At 32.4% G+C, this 20,428-nt stretch overlaps 1 protein-coding gene across 1 annotated transcript in view; it reads left to right on the forward strand.

Annotated features, from left to right (window-relative positions):
* LOC149417041 (protein turtle homolog A-like) overlaps positions 1–20,428 on the forward strand; it is a 1,249,058-nt gene that overhangs the window by 690,168 nt on the left and 538,462 nt on the right. Inside the window, exon 7 of the mRNA XM_089641374.1 lies at positions 15,080–15,225. Within this exon, the coding sequence (XP_089497500.1) occupies positions 15,080–15,225 (146 nt within the window). The remainder of the gene's footprint in view (positions 1–15,079; positions 15,226–20,428) is intronic.

A 20,428-nucleotide genomic window follows, 5' to 3' on the forward strand; every position in this document is an offset into this window, starting at 1 on the left:
GGTAGCAAAAGTCAGGGACAACCGAGAAAGGTATGGCACGATCAAGTGAATCAGATTCTTGAGGAGGGCCATGTCAAGAGTGAGAATGATGAAAAAGTATGTAGGATACGATGTATTATTGTTTATGAGGCAAAAACCAAGTTTTTTAACGGTCTGTTTTATCTGCCTACCCTTTTGGTAAACGGCGTGATGGTTATTTAGTTAGTGCAAGTGTATAATTAAAAACATTACACGTAGTCTTCAGCAACAAGATAATATATTTTAAACTACAAGTAAATGAATTGAAACCACATTTAGAAATAGTTTTCCAACTTTTGAAACTGCAAAGATGTGATTCATAAAGAGTGATACAGAGATAAACTGTTTAAAATTCTGCTCATGTGTTTCCGTGATTGATTAAATGCGATCATCTTAAAATGAACTCACTTGAATCGAGAATCGTAAAAATACTTCACGGATGCAATACAGCATAAATATAAAACACCCCTGCTGCCTTAAAACCGAGGCAATGGTGTAAATTTGAAGACTTGCTATATATACAGGGTCGGTGTTTTGTGAACTAAAAGTTACCTAGTTTTTATTTGGACTTTTCTAAAATTTAAATCCTTGCTCCCTCTTTCTATTGCCATAGGCCCGGCCCCGTGGTCGGTAAAAATGTTCCCTGTCAAAATATCCTCGGTAAAAATGTTGCCTACCAAAATGTCCCCGGCCAAAAATGTTCCCCTTCAAAATGTTCCTTGTTAATAGTCGAACAGTGGTAAGAAGTCAAATAAAAATCACAACTTTAATAAATAAAATGAATTAAAAAGTTATGTTAGGTTAAGTACTATTTTGGGAACGAGCATTATTACTGGGAACATTTTGACTAAGAATATTTTTACTGGTAAAATTTTGACATGGAATATTATTACAAGGAACATTAATAACTTAAACCCATGGAGACATATGAAAGAATTTTCTAACGCTACAAAAATACTTTGCCAATCAACCTCTAAAATATTTCAAACTGTGAAGCATTTGAAGCCTACCAGTTTTGCCAGGCTTCCATATCGACATATTATCACGGAGCTAAGGGCTGTTAATTTCATTAAAACGCTAAACTCTCAAGTGGAAATTTTACGTGATATAAATATTAACACTCCGCCAAACCAGCCTTCGACCCCTTTCTCTAGTCTTCAGTCTACCTCATGCTCCATAAATGCTCCCGGTAGATAAAGAATGACTTATTACAATGTAATTTTACACGATGTTTTACAATGAAAATTAAATATTTATAATTCGGTAGAGAAATGTACAATATCTACCTTCAAATTTATTTAATTCAAAGTATGCTCGTAGTAAATAAATTACGTTGATTATAAAAAAATCAAATATTTTAGATAATGGGTTTAGCTAATAGTATAGATCAATATTTCTCAAAGTAGATGATAGCGCCCCCTTATGGGCGCAGGAAGCTTTCAGGAGGGGCAGCAAGAAAATTAGGGGGCGTTAAGGAAATCTAAAGGGGCGAAAGCAGTCAATCTATAAAAATCCAACGGCATCTAGATGAAATAAATAATTATATATTGTTAATTCTGAATTTGAAATATGATATCGACAAACACGACACTTATTAAATAGGTCCCAATGGTCGAATGATTTGATAAGCATGTCCCCGTAAGACAATAGATCCTCTGTTCAATTCCTAGTTGTGACCGTTATCGTTTTATTTTTCTGTGTCTTGTTCTGTTTCATGTTTCGTTTAGATTTATTAGTATTATCGTCATCTTCAATTATTTATAATAAATATTTGTTTTACTTCCTTATAACAACTAGTTACTAGTATACGATTTCAACAACTAGTCGAAATGCATCAGATTCATCCTTCACATTAAAAATGTTTTAAGATTGATTAATTTTCATAGAATTTGAATTAATCTTCAAATATCAACCTTTATTTTTAGGTTCCGGGAAAGGCCTTTTCAAGTTCTGTTATTAAATTTATTATAGACCAGTTACTTGACAGAACTAACATAATTACAGAACATGAAAAGAACTTTCACAGTACTTGAAAACTACCATTTAAATATGAAGAATCGTTAAAAACAACCCCCCTTAATTTCAAAGCCCTCGTTTATTGTGTGTATAAAAATACTTTGCTTTGAAGGCTTTTACTTGAATACATTATTAAATGCAAGTTATTTATTTATTGTTTTTGTGTTTAATTCGTAGAACTCCATTTATTTTTTTTATAAATTTAATTTAGATTAAATTTGATAATATTATTATTAAGTTCTGCAAGTGTTTTAGTTTTTTATTATTGTGACAGCTGTTTCGGCTTACAAGGCCGTGGTTTAAAAATGGCTTTGTAAGCCGAAACAGCTGTCACAATAATAAAAACAAAAACACTTGCAGAACTTAATAATAATATTATCAAATTTAATCTAAATTAAATTTATAAAAAAAAAAAAAATGCAAGTTGTTCAGGAATACAATAATATGTATTATGTATACATTACATGACTAAGACGAATATTAATAATATAAGCAGGTACAATACAAGTTAAAAATAAGGAGTTCTATTTTACAAAGGTATTCAACTATTATATCGTTACTCTAGTTCGTTTTTACGACCTACAGTGACGAAAATACCAAAACGTAAATTGGGAGAAATAGCGTTTGAAGTTTTTTTACGACATTGTTAGGAGGGTTACAAAAGTGGCCGAAAGGGATTGAAAATAAATGTAGGTAAATAAAAAATTTAATCATTAAATGTACGAAAATAATATAGTTTTATTGACATTTAATTAGCTTTGCAATAAACACTTATTTTTCTAAATCATAATTCTTGAACAAATTTCATTTCCGGACGATGAATTCAACGAACATTACTTTTCTTTTGTTATTGTAATATCACTTTGTTTGCTGTCACAATAATTTTATCATCAAAATACCGACACATTATTACCAGCATAACGATGTCACCCGTAAACCCATGTAATGTCACTATTTCGTAATTTTAATTGCTTTATAACCACGAGACCTTCTATCAGCGAAACACCAGTGTAACGCCTAGCGATTATTATTATAATGATGATGTTGTGTCTAGTTTGGACGCCACTGAAAATGTAATTACTCGAACGTAAAATTGATAATAATGTTTATTCGGTACTTTATCACTGAAACGGAAATAGCATAGCAGTGGCGGCTGATGGCTTTCATTGACATTACTCTTTATTACACAGATCCTGTACGGATTCCTGATGCTACTGCACAATTGGATGTTTTACGCATTAAATTTACACTTGCAGAATTATCTATAGATGTCGCACATTAAAATTAAAAATGGAATATATTATATAAGACAATATCTAGATTGCATTTAGTTCGAATTGAATCTTGCGATCATTCATAAAGAAGCCAATAAAATATACGGTATGAAAATTGAAGATAATGTTGGTAATTCTTATTTAGGATGATACAGTTAAATATGACCGAAAGAAATAGGGTCCAATAAGCGCAGTTGGTAGAGTAGGGCCCTGGCAAGGCTGCGGTCCTGGGTTCAAATCCCAGATATTTTTAGGATTTTTCTGTTTCAAATTTTCGTTTAAAAAACGCTTATGTTATCTTCAATAGTTTAATAATGTTAACATTTGTTATTATTATGATTATTTAGTAAAGCCGATCCGTATCGTTGCCGGCAACCTGGGAGTTGATCATTAGTAAAATTGCTAGACTTTATCCGTCTTACAAGATAATATAAGTTTATTTTGCGATAGACCTATAAAAAAATACTATGCTAATTTAAAAGAAAACGAAGATCATTTGGAAGGGAGATAATATGAATATTAAATAGAGCGCGTAAATATAAAAAAAAACGACTTTAATTCAGATGTGTAAGCGAAAATTTTTAATGGGGTATGACTCATTTTAAATAGAGCGAAAACCATATTGATTAATAAATGTTGTATTAATCTTCTAACTAATAAACTGAAGTTGATAAAACTGATATATTACAGACAAAAAAGTTAGAAACTTTATTTATTCTTGATGGTAGTTTATTTGCTGTAAATTGAAATTTCTCATCGAAGGTATGTTAAATGTCTAAATATGACTTAAAAACGAACTATTTTAGAAACTATATAAAATAACAATAATATTTAAAATGTGCACATTTCAATTTCAGATGTGAAATAATTTAAATAATGAAAGCTTACCGCAGACATTTTGAACTCGTCAAAAAACTTCAAGGAATTGAAGACGTATGGTAGAGGTGTTAGTTATCCAAAGAATGGTTCCCAGGGCGACGATGTCTATTGATCAGCTTATTTGTTGATCCACTATTTAAAAGGGCGCTGATCATCGATCATTTTATTTTCCTCATAATATATAATATATAATGGATTTCAAACACCCTAACCTTAACAAAGCGTCGTTCAATAATTCAATATGAAAAATTGCTTACATCTTGTGAAATTCTTTATTGTAAACTGTCCCGGGGTCAATGCATCTTGTGCATGGTTTTGAACTCTGTCTTTGAAAAATATACCCCGTGAAAGGCCACTTATTTGTGTAAAAGAACCTCCATCCATCCTCCATCCCCCGCTCGAGACGACATCGTTAACCCTGCGGACAGCCTTGCTAAATCACCCCCTCCCCTCACTGAGGGATGTACATCGACGGACCGGGCAAAGCTGTCTAACAGATAAACCAAAGGGTAGTAGTTATTTGTCTCGGTTCTAATCGGTAACGTGAGAGAAACTTTATATTAATTTAGTCAAATGCGTTCCGAACTGCAACCGTTCTAGGTTTTCTAAACATTTAAATAACAATTAAAATATTTTTTTCGCGCTTTCATCAAATGGTATCTACAATTTTTACCAAGAAATTTCGAGAGATCTGAAATCTATGAATTTATTCTTAATACCAAATTTATGAAAGAAAAAAATCAATTGCCATTTAAAGATTTATTTTGTATTTACAAAGAATACTGCCTATAATTTTAATGTAGTTGTATTTTTGATTCTAATTATTTGTTTTATTTTTGGAATAAATTAATGAGCAATACATCAAATTGTAATATTTAATCATTGAAAATATTAGCAATTCTCAAACGAAAATTTGAAACAGTAAAATCAAAAAAAGACTCGATCGAATCTAGGATTGTATCCTGGACCTTAGCCTTGCTCTGTCACTGAGCTTATCCGACCCTACTTATTTTGGTCATACTTAATTGTATTATTTACTATCACTTCGAATAAGAACTACAAACATCACTTTCATGTACTTAACACATATTTTGCAAATAAAATAAATTATGCAAAGTCTAATATTGTCTTACTTGATTAAATATTGAAATTATTTGATTGACAAAAACCCAAATTGTTGGTCTTTCCTAAACGTAAGCCTATTAACCGTGCACATCAGCAAATTGTTTATCACACCAGCTGTAATGATGTATTAAAGCATTAGTCAGGCGAAAATAGAGAATATCGTTCCAACCTATTAAACAATCCGTGGCGGCCATAAACTATTGTCTGTCGGAAAAATCTGCCTGCGGATTATAAATCACCTCACATCACCCCAATGATTTGAATGCTTAATTAAACCCAAACAAAACTTAATTGTGCACGCGTAAAGTGACGCGTAACATGTTTCACTAGACGCGAGATGCTGTGTGGATCAGGTGTTCACAAACTGTGGAGTTGTGACATAAATTTGACAAAATATTAAATAGTCACAGAAAAAAACGGTTTCAACTGAAAATCGAACCCAGGATATGCGTCTTACCGAGACAACTTCTGGAGTAGTGAAAAAGGAATAACTCATTTGGATTATTTTCAATAAAAAAAAACTGAGGCACACAATTTGAGAAAATTCTGATGTATAACACATGGAACACAACTTCTGGTTTTTCCGGGGTGTGTTTTTATTGGGTGTTGGTAAGTGAATGAGGAACACAGAGGAATAAGGAAAATAATTGAACACTTGTCAAAATAAAATATTTTATCGTTTGTTAGGTTTTTTATGATAAAAGAAAAAATATAATTTTAGGATTAATGGAATATTTAAAAAAAAATTAATAAAATACTTCGTTTTAACCACTTTTATTGTTTATTACCAACATGTTTCATGAGCAACGCTCACTTCTTCAGGGTTTTTGATAAGACTAATAATAAATAATAGACATAAACAATGGTGTCAATAGATAAAAAATAGACATAGACAATGGTGTCATTAAAAAATAATAGAAAAAAAACAATGACAACAATGAAAAGATAAAACGGATAGGGGAAAGAGAGGCAATATGGAACAATTTACAAAGGGAATAAGTTTAATATTGGGTCATTTAAAAATAATTTTTGATTGTTAATAATATTCAATTTTGCGTTCACACTCTTTCTAATCTCTAAAATTTCTAGTTTATCTAACTGGATGCCATTGACATTACAATGTATTAATTCTATTCCAGTATTGAAGTTAAAAGTATGACTAGTTTCCAACAAATGGTTGGCAAACTCCGAGAAACTGTTATTATTTAAAGATTTCATATGTTCTTTAATTCTTATTTCAAAGTTTCTCGAAGTTTTTCCTATATAAAAGAAACCACAATCATTACACTTCAATTTATAAATTCCAGATTTTTTCATTTTTGAATCTCTGTCTTTATTATTTAATATGTAATTTTTAAGTTTATTATTTGCATAAAATACAGGAAGAATTTCATTCGGTACATTTTTTGTTAAGGAATTAGAAATTTTATTATTAAAATACATAATTTTCCTCCATTTATTCTTTTTCTCGTCCTTTTGTACAGGATAGATGTATGATTTAAGAAATTTATTCTTATATTTTTTATTAAGAATGTTTTCAATTAAATTGGTGTTATATCCATTATTGGTTGCAATTTGTTTAATGATATTGAGTTCCTTTGAAAAATTGTTAAGAGATAGGGGTACATTAACTAGTCTATGAATCATAGAATGGAAAGCAGACATTTTTTGAGAAAATGGATGATTTGAGGTGTTATGGATTACAATGTCTGTGTATGTATTTTTACGAAAAATATTAAATTCAAATTTGTTATTAATTATTGAAATATTTAAATCCAAAAAATTTATACTCAAATTTTGGCAAATCTCTACGGTAAATTTTATGTTTTTATGGAGTTTGTTTAATAAATTAAGAAAAATATTAAGTTGTCTCAATGTACCTGTCCACACACAAAATACATCATCCACGTATCTCTTCCAACAATGTATGTATTTTAATAATAACGCACCGCTGTTAAAAATCTTGTTTTCTAAATTATTTATAAATATATCCATAAATATATCCATAATCCAGATATATTTATAAATAATTTAGAAAACAAGATTTTTAACAGCGGTGCGTTATTATTAAAATACATACATTGTTGGAAGAGATACGTGGATGATGTATTTTGTGTGTGGACAGGTACATTGAGACAACTTAATATTTTTCTTAATTTATTAAACAAACTCCATAAAAACATAAAATTTACCGTAGAGATTTGCCAAAATTTGAGTATAAATTTTTTGGATTTAAATATTTCAATAATTAATAACAAATTTGAATTTAATATTTTTCGTAAAAATACATACACAGACATTGTAATCCATAACACCTCAAATCATCCATTTTCTCAAAAAATGTCTGCTTTCCATTCTATGATTCATAGACTAGTTAATGTACCCCTATCTCTTAACAATTTTTCAAAGGAACTCAATATCATTAAACAAATTGCAACCAATAATGGATATAACACCAATTTAATTGAAAACATTCTTAATAAAAAATATAAGAATAAATTTCTTAAATCATACATCTATCCTGTACAAAAGGACGAGAAAAAGAATAAATGGAGGAAAATTATGTATTTTAATAATAAAATTTCTAATTCCTTAACAAAAAATGTACCGAATGAAATTCTTCCTGTATTTTATGCAAATAATAAACTTAAAAATTACATATTAAATAATAAAGACAGAGATTCAAAAATGAAAAAATCTGGAATTTATAAATTGAAGTGTAATGATTGTGGTTTCTTTTATATAGGAAAAACTTCGAGAAACTTTGAAATAAGAATTAAAGAACATATGAAATCTTTAAATAATAACAGTTTCTCGGAGTTTGCCAACCATTTGTTGGAAACTAGTCATACTTTTAACTTCAATACTGGAATAGAATTAATACATTGTAATGTCAATGGCATCCAGTTAGATAAACTAGAAATTTTAGAGATTAGAAAGAGTGTGAACGCAAAATTGAATATTATTAACAATCAAAAATTATTTTTAAATGACCCAATATTAAACTTATTCCCTTTGTAAATTGTTCCATATTGCCTCTCTTTCCCCTATCCGTTTTATCTTTTCATTGTTGTCATTGTTTTTGTCTATTATTTTTTAATGACACCATTGTCTATGTCTATTTTTTATCTATTGACACCATTGTTTATGTCTATTATTTATAATTAGTCTTATCAAAAACCCTGAAGAAGTGAGCGTTGCTCATGAAACATGTTGGTAATAAACAATAAAAGTGGTTAAAACGAAGTATTTTATTAATTTTTAATTAAAATGGTGCCACAAAATAAGTTTGCTGAGTTAGAAGAAGTAATGGAATATTTGCTTATTTTTATATGAATACCTTACAAGAGTTCCAACTGCTCCAACCGTCTGGAGCCATGAGACTATGGCATCTCAATAGGGGTATGTTGTGATGCTGAAGGTTATGGGAGGGGAATGAAATAGGAAAGGTGAAGGTGGGGGAGTACTTAGCCATTCAGATCTGGTCACCGTGTACGGCTAAAGCCATTTCAAGCAACGTTCAATTCTAAATGGTGGTCAGGGTGATGCGGTGAGTATCTTTTACTCTGGAACGTGCCACAAATATACTATATATTATTTTTAATTAATAAATTTAAAATAAGACAATTTCATCAAATAAAGTTTACTTGAGAAAGCCGGAATATGAACCCGCGACCTACTAATTGCAATTCGAGAGCCTTACCCCTCGACTACGGAGGCCTTCAGATTAGATCGTGTATAGTCGTCACACCAAATAAGTCCTTCACAATATGAAGCAGAAATTACCTTTTCGCTTGTAATAAGAATAATAATCTACCAAAACCTTCAGAAAGTCAGTTTTTTTTAATTTCTTTTGACTAATTAAGGAATAATATCAATATTTAAAAAAAAATAAGAACTTCTGATGTAAACAACTTTTCGTTTTTTGGGATGTTCCTTTATTTGGTGATGGTGGTTAGGTGAATGACAAACGCATAAGAAAAAATAATAAAACACATTATAACATTTCTCAGGTGTTTTTGTTACTAAACTAGCTATCAATATTAGTAAGTAATGTGACTACATTATAAGAAAATGTTTAAATACTCTAAATAACAGTGAAATTTGAAGATTTACAGATAACTGATTTTAAACTGATTATTTCTGGTTGGCATTTGGAGCCGAGAAATAAAAGACTAAAACCAGAAAAACCTTGTACGAACGAAGGGGCAGTTCGTAATTATGTTGTAATAGCGCTGACCGTGAAAAAATACGGGTAGTATTAACTCTCGACAAATCAGTTCCAATGTTGAAAATTGAAATAATTTTCCGTAAAAAAAATATATTATTGGCTACTTTATCGCTTGTTTGAATTTCCCAAACCAACATTTCCAATTTCGAAAATGATATTGTGATGAATGGTAGTTAGGTTGAGTATTTAAGCGATAGATGGCGCTAGTCATAAAGCTTACTCCAGAGTCCGTCAGATGTCGCTAGAGTGTAACAAGTAATTGTGAGATGATATTGATAGGGAACAAGCTTCTCGAACGAGAGAATTACTTTTTACAAAGAGTTCCCAACACCGAAATCTGCATAGTAACGCAGATATAACAGATATCACTTAAATTCAATGCTGGTAAAAAATGCGTGGGAATCTTTCTAGATTTACAGAAAGCGTTTGACTCAATTTCACAAAAAAATCTATTAAGGAAATTAGAAATGATGGGTGTGAGAGGCATCCCACTCGCATGGTTTGATGACTACCTCTCGGAAAGAACTCAATTGGTAAAGAACGATGGAAAATTAAGCAACACGGAAAAAAATTTATTCGGAGTACCCCAGGGCAGTACCCTTGGACCAATACTTTTTCTTGCGTATATAAACGAACTATGCAAAATAGACCTAGAAAATGGGAAAATAATATCATTTGCCGATGATACAGTTTTACTTTTCAAAGGAGAGACATGGGAGGAGATAAAATCAAAATCTGAAACAGGTCTAGTAAAAGTATCAAAATGGCTAGAATGCAACCTGTTGACATTAAATGCCAAAAAAACAAATTCAATGTTTTTTTCTATGAACAAAAGAGGCAAACCTAACAGTGACATAAATATAAAAGTACATTTAAATGACACCTGGACCCCAGGAACACAAATATCTCACCCATGCGCATGTCAAGACCTTGAAAAGGTGCAATTAGTCAAATATCTGGGTATTTTAATAGATGACTCTTTGACCTGTAGAGCGCATATTGAAAATACGGCCAAACGAATAAGAAAACTAATTTTCTTTTTGAAAGATATACGCAACATTGTTGATAAGAAAACCATTAAAATTGTGTAGGTACTATGCTTTGTGCCATTCAATTATCAGGTATGGCATACTAAGCTGGGGCGGTGCAGCCAAGACCATACTAGATCCGTTAGCCAAGGCACAAAAAGCTGTAATAAGAGTGATGGATAAAAAACCTTTTATGTATCCATCGACACCCTTATTTAAGGAAACAAAACTATTAGATGTAAGACAGATTTATATACATGCACTCATAATGTACTATACAAACAATTCCAAGCTTCATAGTCTTGTTGATCACAGCTACACAACAAGACTAAGATCAGAACAAAGGATGATAGTACCAAAAATGAACACATCGTTTGGACAACGTTTCCATGTATTTCTGGCTCCTAAGGTGTATAATGGGTTCAAGCAGCAATGCAGTAAGATTAAAACAGGCCCTCTTCAAAAGAAAATAACCGTATGGCTCATAGAATGTGGCAGAATGAAATCAGAATGCTTCCTGAATGAAATTATTGTCTGACTGAAGAAAGACCATTAAGTGAATTCATTCCGACTTTATCCATATTATCGCATATATTATATTTATTATTTTAGTTTTTGTTTTACCATTTGTATTACGATATATGAACAACATTGTATAATTGTGTTTATATTTTATTTTATATATTTTTTATATTTTCTTATGATTTCTTTTTTATATTTTCTTATTTATTACCACCATAATACGGGCATTTGCCTAGTTTGGGGTAAAATAAAAAATAAAAAAAATAAAAAAATAAAAAATAAATAAATAAAAAAATAAAATAAATAAAATTACATTTTATGTGTACCTTTTTGTATTTTTTGTGTTTCTTTATGCATTTTTTTAATATTTAATTTACCAAATGTCTTATTCAGAAATTTATATCTAAAATATACCGATCCTTAGTTAAAATATATATATATAATTGGTATATTATTATAAACCCGTAAACAAACCGGTATCTAGAAGTGTAATGGAACTTCATTGTAATTAAAATCCGCGATGTAAATTCACGTAAACAGTGACAATAAATAATTAATATTGACTGTCTCCGGGTTACTTAAGAAACTCTTTCTTTCATCTTCAATAAATCTTTTTCAATAAATAGAAAATTCTTGAAATTCTTCAAAACTAAAAAGAGACTTATTATTTTATGCTTTACCGAAAATAAATGTGACAGAAACCTTATTATTAAATTACTACATAACGTAATATAAGAATCAAGATTTGGAAATATTTTCAAAAATAAAATATTTCCATCCAAACGAGTAAGCAGTAAATAAATCTTCTGTTAATAAAAATTGTGTCGAGTTTTCTTTTGTGAATTTTATACGCTCAAAATCAAGATGAAAATGGGTAGTTGATTCTTCTCTAGAAAATTAACATCTTAAATGTTATTTAATGGTTTCTTTATTTTTTCATTCCATTCATTAAAAAATTCTCTGTATCGGTGATTTCTAGTGCAACAATTATTTTTGAACTCGTTTTATAATAATAAATACCATTTTTTCAAACGTTTTGATTTAATGTATGTTACCTGAGTTTTCACACGGAGAAAAAAATAGCAGGAAATATTGTTCGTTTATTGAAAATCTTGAATACTTATTCGTTTTCCTGTTAAAAATGGGACTAGAGGCCTATAACAAATGATTTGACATATTTCATAACAAACTATGAGTAAAGCACGAATATGTCATTAGGAAGTTGGAACACGGGTTCTTCAAAATAATAACAGTTTTGCATTACATTTATTTGGACAAGGGCACCTGCATGAAAACGTCATGCAGTCAAATTTTTAACAGTATCTGGATAAAAAAGCCGTACTATTTTTTCTCCGTGCAGCTTTTTAAAATTTATAAAAAGCAGTGTAATTTATTTTTATCATTTATCATTTAAAAAAAATCTCTATCCACAATGCCAAAAAATACCACCATTTTGTATTTCGTGAAAAATAGGCAGCTAAACTCTGATCCTTGAATTTAATTTTAAAACATACTGTAGATAAGTTTCAGCTGTGTACATTATTGAGTTGTTTTTGAATGATTAATTATCGTCAAATCGGTAGTTTCCGTGCATTTCGTCATGTCAAAACAGTGGAAAGAATCACGATTAATGGGGTCAAAATAACTGATAAAGTATTTTTTGCAACACTGTTAAAAAATAGTATTGTGAATGTAGGAAAACTTGAAAATAATCGTTTAAAACATCTTACCATACACCAGAATATTTGTGTCAAATATTTGTCAATTAATTAATTAAATAATTTGTCAATTATGTCAAAGTTAATACTATAAAAGACGAGCTGATTCGCTACAATAATAGCTTTAATCCCTTGTAGAATTTATTTCTTGTTATGTTTGTTTTTATTTATTTACGAAATGCATAAATAAATGGAAAATTCCCTTGTTTACTCTTTGCTTATCTATGGCATCATTGACAAGGGATGATCTAATAAAAAACAATCTCAGTTTAAGTTTCACAAATTAACATCATAAAAGTATTAATTAAATTCTAACCATCTCAAAAAATCAACACTTTACGTTTTAACACTTTTTCTAGTACCAAATGAAATATTTAAGTAAGCTTTTATTATAAACTTGTGATTATTAACAAATATCAAAGAATATCAGGAATACTGCAAACTAACGAAAAATGAATATCAATATATTACACCTAATATTGAAGCAACCCAAATGCAAAACCATTACATTTACCAAGCCATAAAAACCTACAACAATCACCATTCTGAATTGCGCTGTGTTATAAACCAATCGAAACAAAAGTATAAAATTGAACAAATAAATAACTTAAAAATTAGTATAATATACAAAACATAATTTTTTTTTATTTATTTCTAAATTTCTTTTACATGTTTTTTTTATAAAGAACATCTAAATAAACACATCAAATTAAAAAAAAATCAAAAAATAAAAAGAAGACATAATAAAACACAATCTTTTAAACAAAAACAATGTCAAAACGAAATAAAGTGGAAACTAGACACTCCACCAAGCAAGATGGAATAATATAATTATTATACTAGGAAAATTACAAAACTTTGGTAAGATAAACAGAGCTACGTAGTTTCTATAGTTAAATTATATACTAGTAATATTTGATATTCTTCTTTCTGAAATAAATTGGGAAATGACTTGTTTATAGCATACTACTAAAGTAAGAATCCTGGCTCCATTATAGGGCACAAGAGCTCATCTTTTCTGATAAGGTCATGACTAATAATCATCTGAAATATAATATTTTGTAAAATATTAATGTATAAATGTGACCCATGTTTGTTTATATTGCACTAGCTGATCGTGCCTGGCATTGCTAGTGCCTATGAATGTTTTCGAGTAATGTTTTCAGATTGTGAATTGTGAATTAGTGTACCTGAAAACTGGGATCATTTTTAAGGTGACAATAATATTATCTTAACAATTGAAAAAGCTTTCTTTTAAAAGTATTTGTTTTACATGATCGAGCCATTTCTGTCTTGTACGTCCTCGAGTTCTTCCAACTTTCACTATCGCGTATCGCTTTCAGTATCGCTATTTCTTCATCAAATTTGCCAAATGTAAACGAATAATTTTACCAGATTTTTAATGAATTATCAATATTTCAAATCAGTAAGTTTTCTCCGTAGTTAGTATAATATAAGAAAAAACTTTATTAAAAATAAATAATTAAACAAATTTTAGAAGTCGCTTTTGCGTTCCGAAATCAAATGTATCGTAAAACTCTACTATTCCTTGAATAGAGATTTTCATACTTAAACTTACGTGCCTGTATAATATTTTAATATTAGTAAATATAAGAAAAAAAATTCATGCACACTGTTGAATATTCTTATAGATATGTATAACTTGTGTGCGAATAATCTATCCTGATTATAAAATATTATGTCAGTATTAAACACACTTACTAATTTATTTTTAAAATGCATTGAAAACTTTATAATGTTATTATTAAGTTCTGTAAGTATTTTACTATTGTGACATTTTTTAAACTGACAATGTTCGGTGTGCGTGTTTTTGGTCCCCAAGAAATTAGTCACCCTTAAATCCCTGAAAACCAATTTTTGATATAATGTTAAGATTCATTTTAAAATCGGATTCAGTTTTGTGAATAATTCAGACAAGCGATAAACTACCTGCTTCTAATCAAAAAAATTGGAACTGATTTGTCAAGGATCAAGAATTCAGACTATTTCGCTAGACTAACACTAATTTTACGTACCCTCAAAAAATAAAAATAAACTTTTAACACATATTCATTAATTCTACTTAAAATTCAATATTCTCCTAATAAATGTAAAATTAGTCGATAGCCATGATAAATCACACAAAATTATACAAAACAACTACTGATACAGGCGTAAGTGTTGTCACTTGAAGTTTTTTTAATTTTTATAACTGCTCTATATAGCTTACTCAAGCAATGAAATAACGATTTTTTTTCTTCTCCACAGTGAAACCCACCTCGGTGAAGATCCAGTACAAGCCAGCCAAGTTTAAGGCGGAGACCGTATACGTCGTAGTGTGCGAGGCTGCGGGGTCCAGGCCTCCCGCGCAGGTCACCTGGTTCAGGGACAACCGCCGCTTCAGGAGGGGCAAGGTAGGGCATCTATCCTATTCTTAACTTTCTACCAGTGAAGTCCACCTCGGTGAAGATCCAGTACAAGCCAGCCAAGTTTAAGGCGGAGACCGTATACGTCGTAGTGTGCGAGGCTGCGGGGTCCAGGCCTCCCGCGCAGGTCACCTGGTTCAGGGACAACCGCCGCTTCAGGAGGGGCAAGGTAGGGCATCTATCCTATTCTTAACTTTCTACCAGTGAAGTCCACCTCGGTGAAGATCCAGTACAAGCCAGCCAAGTTTAAGGCGGAGACCGTATACGTCGTAGTGTGCGAGGCTGCGGGGTCCAGGCCTCCCGCGCAGGTCACCTGGTTCAGGGACAACCGCCGCTTCAGGAGGGGCAAGGTAGGGCATCTATCCTATTCTTAACTTTCTACCAGTGAAGTCCACCTCGGTGAAGATCCAGTACAAGCCAGCCAAGTTTAAGGCGGAGACCGTATACGTCGTAGTGTGCGAGGCTGCGGGGTCCAGGCCTCCCGCGCAGGTCACCTGGTTCAGGGACAACCGCCGCTTCAGGAGGGGCAAGGTAGGGCATCTATCCTATTCTTAACTTTCTACCAGTGAAGTCCACCTCGGTGAAGATCCAGTACAAGCCAGCCAAGTTTAAGGCGGAGACCGTATACGTCGTAGTGTGCGAGGCTGCGGGGTCCAGGCCTCCCGCGCAGGTCACCTGGTTCAGGGACAACCGCCGCTTCAGGAGGGGCAAGGTAGGGCATCTATCCTATTCTTAACTTTCTACCAGTGAAGTCCACCTCGGTGAAGATCCAGTACAAGCCAGCCAAGTTTAAGGCGGAGACCGTATACGTCGTAGTGTGCGAGGCTGCGGGGTCCAGGCCTCCCGCGCAGGTCACCTGGTTCAGGGACAACCGCCGCTTCAGGAGGGGCAAGGTAGGGCATCTATCCTATTCTTAACTTTCTACCAGTGAAGTCCACCTCGGTGAAGATCCAGTACAAGCCAGCCAAGTTTAAGGCGGAGACCGTATACGTCGTAGTGTGCGAGGCTGCGGGGTCCAGGCCTCCCGCGCAGGTCACCTGGTTCAGGGACAACCGCCGCTTCAGGAGGGGCAAGGTAGGGCATCTATCCTATTCTTAACTTTCTACCAGTGAAGTCCACCTCGGTGAAGATCCAGTACAAGCCAGCCAAGTTTAAGGCGGAGACCGTATACGTCGTAGTGTGCGAGGCTGCGGGGTCCAGGCCTCCCGCGCAGGTCACCTGGTTCAGGGACAACCGCCGCTTCAGGAGGGGCAAGGTAGGGCATCTATCCTATTCTTAACTTTCTACCAGTGAAGTCCACCTCGGTGAAGATCCAGTACAAGCCAGCCAAGTTTAAGGCGGAGACCGTATACGTCGTAGTGTGCGAGGCTGCGGGGTCCAGGCCTCCCGCGCAGGTCACCTGGTTCAGGGACAACCGCCGCTTCAGGAGGGGCAAGGTAGGGCATCTATCCTATTCTTAACTTTCTACCAGTGAAGTCCACCTCGGTTAAGATCCAGTACAAGCCAGCCAAGTTTAAGGCGGAGACCGTATACGTCGTAGTGTGCGAGGCTGCGGGGTCCAGGCCTCCCGCGCAGGTCACCTGGTTCAGGGACAACCGCCGCTTCAGGAGGGGCAAGGTAGGGCATCTATCCTATTCTTAACTTTCTACCAGTGAAGTCCACCTCGGTTAAGATCCAGTACAAGCCAGCCAAGTTTAAGGCGGAGACCGTATACGTCGTAGTGTGCGAGGCTGCGGGGTCCAGGCCTCCCGCGCAGGTCACCTGGTTCAGGGACAACCGCCGCTTCAGGAGGGGCAAGGTAGGGCATCTATCCTATTCTTAACTTTCTACCAGTGAAGTCCACCTCGGTTAAGATCCAGTAGAAGCCAGCCAGGCTCAAGCCGGATACCGCGTACCGCGCAGGTCATTTGTTTCTCAGACAACCACATTTTCAGAAGGGGCAATTTAGGAATCCTTCATATATATATTTGGGAAAAATGGCGATCGATATTGCGAAATATGTCAAGTCATGAATGTATAGCTTGTGTGTTAGCCTTACTTTAAACCAAAGGAGTCTGACTTCAGACTTAGTCAATGGTACGTGTTAAAAAAAATCATATTTGAAAGGAAATGCATACTTCATTCAAGCCTAATATATTCACCAATAAATAAACCTTTAACGTTAACCTAGGATTACTTGGAAAGAAAATAATTTACGTATTAATTTATCTTTTTTTTAATAAATATATTTTTATAGTGATTTACCGCTTAGACTTATTTCGAGTCACTTACAACTAACTAAGACTCAAAAATACTGATAAATACTGATTTACATTTAAGATAAATCTAATGACTTATGTGACATATTGCATTCAAATGAACTTAATAATCATAATATTTATATAGCATCAAAAGAAAATTGTTAAAAATGAGAAAAGAATAAAATGAATAAACATAATACACAATATAACAAATACAAAAAAGAGAGAAGAGAGAAAAAAGGATTTAATACCTGCCTGGAGTAAATAACAAATATTAACAAACAACAATTTACATTAAAAGGTTAGTTACAGATTATATAATATAATAATACTAGCGAAACAAAATGATAGAAATTTCAGATTTAAATTTTATTATGGAATAAATGAAAATATCAGCGGTGCTGATTTTATTTCCTAGGACTGGGGAAGTAATAAAATAGTTGATTTTAGATTAATGAACAAAGAACAACTCAGGAGGTCTCGTGTTACGATTTGGTAGTCGGAACTTTATTAGCTTAGTTAAGTCAGGTGCTTTTATTAAGCCACTAACTAATTAATAATAATAATGATCCATTGACAAAATATGCCATTTTATTTTGAACTGGCAATTGAAACTCATTTCCTAATCAGATATTGTAATGAATATTACAAAATCGGTCGATCGAAACCTGAAACTATTCGATATCGACTTTGCAATAAACTTGACAATAGGGCCCCAAGCCATCAAAGGCAAAAGTCCTCAGAATGGCATCCATTAAGTTTGAAGCACTCAAAGCACAGTAGTAGGTCAAATATCTGAAATTCGATATCTCCGTTTCATATTATTAATTTAAAAAAATTTTGCTTTATTAGATTTAGTAAGTAATTTTGATATTTAAGACAAGCAATGATAATTGAAAAAAAATTGTTGGTTTCCCGTGTTTTGGGAATGTAATAGTAAATAATAAATGGATAGAAAAACTTGGGTCTCTTTAATTCCTCTCATCAAGACCGTTCACACAGCATCCCTAAGGAGAAAATTTTAATGTTATTACCGCAAAAGAGTTAGAACTGCTCCCAACTGTCTAAAACTTGTGAGACTATGGCATCCCCAATTGGGGTGTATTGTGAGTCTGTAGGTAGTGGAGAGGTTAAGGAGAAGATAAGAGGTTTTGGCCGTGTTTAGTTATCAGATCTGAATAGCCAGGTACTTCCCCATCTTTCTCTTTCCCATGTCTTTCCCCTCCCCACCACCTTCAGCCTAACGACAGATCTATATGATGCTATAGTCTCACTGGTTCCAAATCGGCATAAAATCCATGTTCACCCGACTGACAATCGTTTATTTTAACACTTACATGAATAAATTAGGGCTTTAGAAAAGCATATCTACAAGTAGTAGACAAAATACTAAAGTGAACTTGACAGACAAAAATAAAACAATTCCGAGGTTAATGAGCACAACTAAGAAGAATACAGTATTTTAGTATTAAGAATAGAATATTTTATTTTACTTACTTAAAAAGAATAATTTTTTTTTGTACGAGTATGTCACGTAAGTGGGCGGTCGAAGAGGTCTGGAATGCACCAGTAAGATGCAGTAAGACCACATAACATACAGTTTTCGTCAGATTGTGTCAAAAGTCGAAATAATACCACGACAGTAATTTTGAAAGCACGTTTTAATGTGATTGAAAAAAATGGGTTCAAATACAGAGTTGTGCGGCAATTAAATACATCCGTTTACCTCTTCGGGAAAATTACGTTATTACCAGTCTTAATCCAGTATTAAGGCGATGCACCACGTCTTATAACATGTAGAATCGGACAGCTAACAATAACAAACCTCATATAGGTGGCAGTAATGTTTTAATTAGAACGTCAAAAGACGTAAATATGATAATAGCGGTCAAGACATTAGTACGTCTTTTCACGTAAACGCGCGAGATTTTACAAAAATCGATTTATTTCCATCACTAGTATACGGATTGCCATGATTTAAAAAACAGAGTATTGATAATGAATAACGCTACGCGTCTGTATTCAAAAATATCTATGGAATATAGAGGTGCATTATCTAAGTCGATTGAATCTGTCATCTTGTTCGTTCATAATTTATTGCGTTTCTAAATAATTTATTAAAAATATTTTAGTTTGGACGGTTAATATTTTGAGGTGACTAATAGTTTTTAATTATATTTCTTCAATATATAAAGTGTTATTTTTTTATGATACTCAGAAAAAAGTACATTTTTCACAGTTTTGAAATAATGGTCAGCAATTTTTACATATTTTTGACGTTTTCAGAAAATGTATATTTAGAAACGCAAATATTTACGTAAAACAAAACAATACGATAGTGAATTTCATAATCTTTCCAAAACATTTTTTAGAATGAGGCTACGTTTCCCAAAACGTGAGTTATGAAGCTTTTAACAAAACTCGTGAATAACACAAAAATTTTCGCGTTTTGACAGTTCACAAAGGAACACAAAGTAAATAAAAGTCTTTTTCTGAGAGGTTAATATCAGCCGCCTGTTTTAATTTAATTTAGAAAAAAACATCGCCAAAAGTGTGTTCAGTTCAGGAAAAAATATTTAAAATTTTACTTTAATTTTCTATACATAACCGAGAAGGTGTTCTTATTAGGTGTTCTTTTGTTTCTAAAACGACTTGAAAATCGAAAAAACGGCTCGATTGTTTTAAAGGATGTTTTCTTTTCGTAGTATTTTATTAAAACATTTAAAATATTTCTAATCAAACTTTTGAACTAAAAACACACGATTTTTCATTTCCTTATAGTTTTTTCATAGTTTCTTTCAAATCATACCTTGATAGATGAACATTAATGTGGAAAAAACCGACTTCAAAATACACCCACAGAATATGAAATCTATTATCACAACTATTTTATTAGGAAATCGGTTTTACCTGTAGTAAATCATTTTAAATTGGGAAGGGGTAAAATAGAA

The sequence above is a fragment of the Hesperophylax consimilis genome, chromosome 16 (assembly GCF_061612785.1).
Source record: "Hesperophylax consimilis isolate HC1 chromosome 16, BYU_Hcon_1.0, whole genome shotgun sequence".
Classification (NCBI taxonomy): domain Eukaryota; kingdom Metazoa; phylum Arthropoda; class Insecta; order Trichoptera; family Limnephilidae; genus Hesperophylax; species Hesperophylax consimilis.